General features: G+C 43.1%; 1 protein-coding gene across 1 annotated transcript in view; it reads right to left on the reverse strand.

Annotated features, from left to right (window-relative positions):
• Positions 1-5,932, reverse strand: part of LOC124255020 (galanin receptor 2a-like) — an 80,337-nt gene extending 74,405 nt beyond the window's left edge. The window contains exon 1 of the mRNA XM_046688857.1: positions 5,740-5,932. Coding sequence (XP_046544813.1) covers positions 5,740-5,932 — 193 coding nt within the window. The remainder of the gene's footprint in view (positions 1-5,739) is intronic.
• Between the last annotated feature and the right edge of the window lie 203 nt (positions 5,933-6,135).

Below are 6,135 nucleotides of genomic sequence, written 5' to 3' on the forward strand. Positions count from 1 at the left end.
AGCGTTTGATTACTGTTAGATGGAATCACGGCACTCAGACTCCCGACAACGCGGAGCAGATGCAAACATGTCGTTCCCTCATGATTCCAGTCTCGTTCCGAAATTTGTCACGGATCGTGACGAAGAAGGATCCTGAAGGTAAATCATCAATTTGATTCCCAAATTCCCTTCAGCAATGATGTACATGTATTCAAGGGAGATGCCAATGAGTGTTGTGTGAATTCATCGGACGACGAACATCACCAGTGTAGACTAGACTTTGATGAGTGTAAATTATGTTTAATTAAAAAGTGGCAATTTGGGTCTTAAAGTTACTTCTGACGAAGACCTAGTACAATGAAGACCAGAGTTTGATACAATCAGATTGATGGTTTCAGAAAGGGAAGACGTATCTGGATTAACGTTGATTGACAAGTAATAAATACTGCTGGCAAGCAAAACCTGGCAATTCACAAATTTGAGAACACGTAAGCTGAGCAGGAACTGTGCCTTTTGAAACATTCAGCTGAAAAAGAGAAAAAACATGTTGGTTAAAGAACTCAATGGACACTTTGAGAAGTAGTATCTGGGGAGACCTGGGGTTGAAGGAGTGAGTTAGTGAGTGAGTTTAGTTTTACGCCGCTTTTAGCCATGGTTTAGGAATATCACAGACGGGGACACCAGAAATGGGCTTCACACATGGTATCCATGTGGGGAATCGAACCCCTGTCTTCAGCGTGACGACCGAAAGCTTTAACCACTAGACTAACCTTGGATCGAAGGAAGTGTTGGCGAAAATCTATTGGTATTAGTGATGGGGAATAAACCAAATGTCTTGACTTTATTCATTAACAGAAGTCGGAAACGTTCAGAAGGCAGTTGTAAGACTTTTTTGGAATCATGTTCACAAGCTTCACAGGACAAAGAGGTAGAAGCGTGATTCAAGTACTGATTTTGGACGCCATCATGAAACAGATGGCCAAAAGATGGATTGACGTCACGATTTTGTAGCAAGTTATAGTTTGTGTTAATATAACTCACAAAGGAAACGCCACTGATACATATGCTGAAGTGGAGATGGAAAGCAGCACCTTAAAGTGGACATGGTGGCATTTTCGTTTCTATCCACAAATTAACTAAATCTTTTGAAATTTTCTAAAAAGCATGCCTATGAGGAACAGCGGTGGGCTGAACCACAGGTATCTTGTGATTAAAACCTGAAGCACATCTCAAGACATGTCCCTCTAATCAGAACCGTTGCCGTTTCAAGATAATCTGAGCATTTAGAATGTTTGTGTGGATTTTGTTACAGTGGTGTTTTACTAACAAGTTCATCTGTGTCATTGAACACTGATAATACGGTACATGCATCGGCAATCTGCCGACTCTGCCAAACAGAACTGCCACTACCTGTCAACCCCAATAATCTGGAAACTTTTAATCTTGCGACCCGTCAGATCGAGCCAATCTGTGCACCGGTAATCAGGCAATCCCATCACAGAGGAGACAGGTAGTGAGACAACTATGTCTTTCCGGACACCATATTTAGAAAAGATAAGCAATCCGACAACTTGTGGTGAAGGCATAATATGGCTTACCATTTCTCACCGTGTTATTGCGTAGTGTTATTTGGTCACATAATAACTCAAACAAACACACTCACTCACACTCAAAGACATGGGCGCCTCTATAAACCTGCAATAATCTTGAATACGATTAGACAATCTCACACACTGTGTATGTCGCAATATTACCTTGAAAGCGACCTTGTAAGCAGTCTCTCTCTCTCTCTCTCTCTCTCTCTCTCTCTCTCTCTCTCTCTCTCTCTCTCTCTCTCTCTCTCTCTCTCTCTCTCTCTCTCTCTCTCTCTCCTTCTATCTATCTATCTCCTTTTATCTATCTATCTATCACACACACACACGCGCACACGAATGACAGGGTTATCACTTTATAATTGTTATTATTGTACGCGAGTATGCATGAACTCACATGATTATATACAGACACACCGCCTCACACATTGACATCTGACAAGGTTGTCGCTGTGTAAGTACAATAATCTTGTTCGCAGTGTCGCCTCACACGAAGTATGCATCCTCCCCCACGGGGGAGATGTCGCCGTTAGCGTCGGTCACGTTAACGTCTTTACCATATTACCCTAGAAGCGTGATGCGAGTTCTCTTTAGGATACATTACGGAAAGATTAATACATAAATGGTCTAGCGCAAACCAGATTTACGTCTCGTGTCTTATCTTCACATAAGTCGATGACAGAGGCCTGTTGTTTGTCAAGCTTCGGCCGTAACAGTGCACGAGACATATGACCTTTAATAAACGTTTGACAAGGACAGGGTGTTGAGGATTTGTAATTAAATATATTCGATAGATTTGTCGACATAGTGGCTGCGTGGGCGAGATTGCTGATGTTTAGTGCTGGCGACTAGGTGCCTGACAGTGTGGGTTCGAATCCCAGATGGGACAAACAAGTACTGGAATCTGTATTTTACTTAGAACGTGTAAACCCAAATACGACATATGTTGCATTTTACCACATTCTAAATGGCATAGCGTGGTTATATTGATCATATACGCTCCCAAAAAAAAACGCATATAGGAATTTCAACTGTATTTTTATGTTTATTTTGAAACATCTTGTAGGCTTTATGAGTAAATGAAATATAGCGAAATTGCACACTGGGAATGCAGACTTATCCGTCTTTCGCACCAACTCGAGGAAAGTCAGTGTGAGTGTCACATGGAAACGTGTGGTGGCGCTGAAGTCAATATCTCGTGTGACCACCGTGGGCATCCAGAACTGCACGGCATCGCCTCGGCATCGAACGAATAAGTCTCAAAATCTCGTGTTGCCCAATCGCAGCCCACTCTGCCTGTAGTGCCTGTGCGAGTTGCTGAAGTGTCTGGGGCTGAGGGTTACGGCGTCGCACCCGTCTGTCCAGGGCATCCCACAGATGTTCGATCGGGTTTAAGTCCGGTGGACTTGAGGGCCAGGGGAACACATTGATGTTGTGGTTCTGGAGGAAGTCTCTGGTGTGACGTGCTGTGTGGGGCCTGGCATTGTCCTGTTGAAACAACTCCCTCTGGCGATCAATGATTGGAAGGAGGTGTGGGCGTAGGATTTCGTCACAGTACCGTTGAGCTGTCAGGTTGCCCTGGATCATCACCAAATCACTTCTCCTAGGGCAGGTGATCCCTCCCCACATCTTAACACTCCCCCGGCCGAATCTGTCCACCTGGGGAACGCAAGCGTCGGCGAAACGTTCACGTCGACGTCTGTACACCCGCATTCTTCAAACGCGTCGTTCCAATAGAAATCGTGATTCATCACTGAACCAGATTCTGCGCCAGTTCGGTAGGTTCCAGGCCTGAGCGTTGGTGCACCATTGAACTCGATGTCGACGATTTTGTTGTCGAAGCAGAGGGCCAAAATAATGTCTTCTGGCACGTAAACCAGCATCTCTCAACCTGTTCCTGACGGTCTGTGCAGAAAGCCTCCTCAATCCGGGTATTTGTCGAGCGGTACTGGTCGCCGTAGCTGTTCGATGACGCAGGTGATGTACCCGGATGTAGAGATCCTGCGCCGCAGCGGTCGCTCGAGGTTGCCCACTACGAGGGGCATCTGCTACCGCATTCTGCCGACGATATCTCTCCCAGAGCCGTGAAATGGTGCTTTGGTGAACATTCATGCGTCGGGCAACTGCACGTTGAGACTGGCCAGCTTCAAGCAAACCAATGGCGATATGACGGTTGGCTTCACTTAGACGTGGCATTTTGCGTTCGTCAACAACATTCCAAATACAGTGAATAATCGACAGACAACGATCAACCTTTCATACCCATCATTGAGACTATCTGATCCCCAAGTTTCACGTGCATTGCATGTGAATTGTGTATTCTGTGACACTAAACGCCGAAATTGAAATTCATGCTGTTAAATACGGGTATTTTACGGATGGTGCGTTTTGTTGTGATGTTTCAAAACATAAACACCATAGGACTCATAAACAGAGCAAAACCTTTTGTAAAATGAATCACGTTTTAATTCATTGCTACATGAAATTGCTATTTTAATGATGCGTTTCTTTTTTGGGAGAGTATATTATATCAACCCCTACATAGAGTTTTTGACGAATGACGTACCCGCATGGGCAGTATTTTTATTAATCGTTCTAACGTCTACCCGCATAATAAAACATTGCCTAACGCTCGTAATACATTTCGGTCTGTGTTTTCAGATGCATTGTTGTGTTTGTACAAGAACATGGCTACAATCAGTCATCAAATGGGCGGTTCAACCTGGCTTTTTATTGTATTTGAAGTTTCGCTTCATCAGTTGTTTCAAGAATGTCTGATACGCGATTTAGGGAGTATGGTTATTCTATCAACATTCCAGCAATCACGGAATCTCTCCAGAACATAAGAGATACAGCTCACACGCCATGTGGGCAATTGAACCTGGATTTGGGCAACATGAGTCTGCAACCACAAGACCACCCCGCCGCCCCTGACAAAGCAATTCTCAAGCTCGTGTGTAACCATTGTAAATATCATATACAGAGAATAATATAATACAATGTTTGCGATTTATTAAATTGACAATACGAAAGCACGCTCCTAAACATATATAAAATATTTGAAAGTATCTGCTGACCGTTATTTTTCACGAAAACAAAACCAGTAGCATTTTCAATTACCATTGCATTATTCTGAGAAATCACACCAAGAAATGGATGGCAAATCGAATCGGATACAGTGTCTCTAACGATGTTCACATACACCATCGACCACGTTGGAAACATCTCGTTACGGAAACAAAGCTGAGTCATACTATTGTCCATCACGGTAGTTACCTTCGGGAAATGGTGTTCAGCAAGCCGACAAATTCGCTCACTTGTAATGTCATCTGTTCAACTATTAAGGACATGTTTTTCTCATTTTTCACACATGATGACAGCCAAAGTCATGCGCGCCGTGACAAATTCAACGGCATTCGTATTAGGCTCCGTGTTGTTGCAGTCAACAGCATGCTTATCCACAGCACATGTGTCATAATAGTCAACAGCACGTGTGGCATGTCAGTCAACATCAACTGTGATAAGACAGTCAACAATAACCGAGTCATGCAAATTCACATCATGATAGTCGATAAGACAGTAGACAGCACAGTCAACAGCAACTGTGACATTGCAGTCAACAGTAAACAGGTAGGCATTTCCACAGCACACGTGTCATGATACTCCACAGCAGGTGTGTCATGCTAGTCAACAACACGTGTGTCATGCAAATCCACTGCACACGTGTCATAACAGTCAACAACATGTACGGCATGACAGTCAACAAGAAAAAAGTCATGCATTCCACAACGCACGTGTCATAACAGTCAGCATCAAATGTATCATGGCAGTCAAAAGCACGTGCGTCATACAAAGCAACAGTACACGTGTGATCACTGTAATCAAAATGGTTGTCCTTATCATAACGCCAACAGTACTAGCGTCAAAATTCAAATAAGTTATTGTTTTGCAGAGATATGATGTGTGCACGTTTACATTTTACCTTTTTAATAATAACTCATAAATTTTGAAGCATGGCCTAACAAAAGTTTCTCTTCGCGGTCCATATGTTAAAGTCGCCTCAGATTGAAGCACCCGATCTCTAAATAATCCATGTAAAAAACCATGCAGATACTATTATACTCAAAACATATGCTGCAACTGAGATAGAGAACAAATGAATTCTTACCTGATAGGTCAGCCATAGCAAGATTAAGTAACAGCAAATTCGTCATAGTTTTCATGGAAGTATTTGATAGGACAATTGTAAGGATGAGTAAGTTTCCCACAAGCGCCATCACAAACACCGGCACATACACCGCAGTGAGGAGTATATTCGGTGTCTCATCGTGCGCCTCCAGCTCGTCCTTAAAATCATCCATAATTGAAATCCAACTTCGGTTATGAGTAGTATTAAATAAATTCAAGGTTGAAGTGTTCGCATCACTAATGTGTAAAAACCAATTGAGAATTTCCGTCAACATCAGATCTTCATATGAGCGCGGCATGATTCTGACGGACTTGAATCTCTTGATGAAGTCAGCTACTGATGCCATGATGAGATGTCTTGATGTGTCACTTAGAC

This window comes from Haliotis rubra, unplaced genomic scaffold (genome assembly GCF_003918875.1).
Source record: "Haliotis rubra isolate DU_JTF1 unplaced genomic scaffold, ASM391887v1 Scf59, whole genome shotgun sequence".
In the NCBI taxonomy this organism is placed as follows: Eukaryota; Metazoa; Mollusca; class Gastropoda; order Lepetellida; family Haliotidae; genus Haliotis; species Haliotis rubra.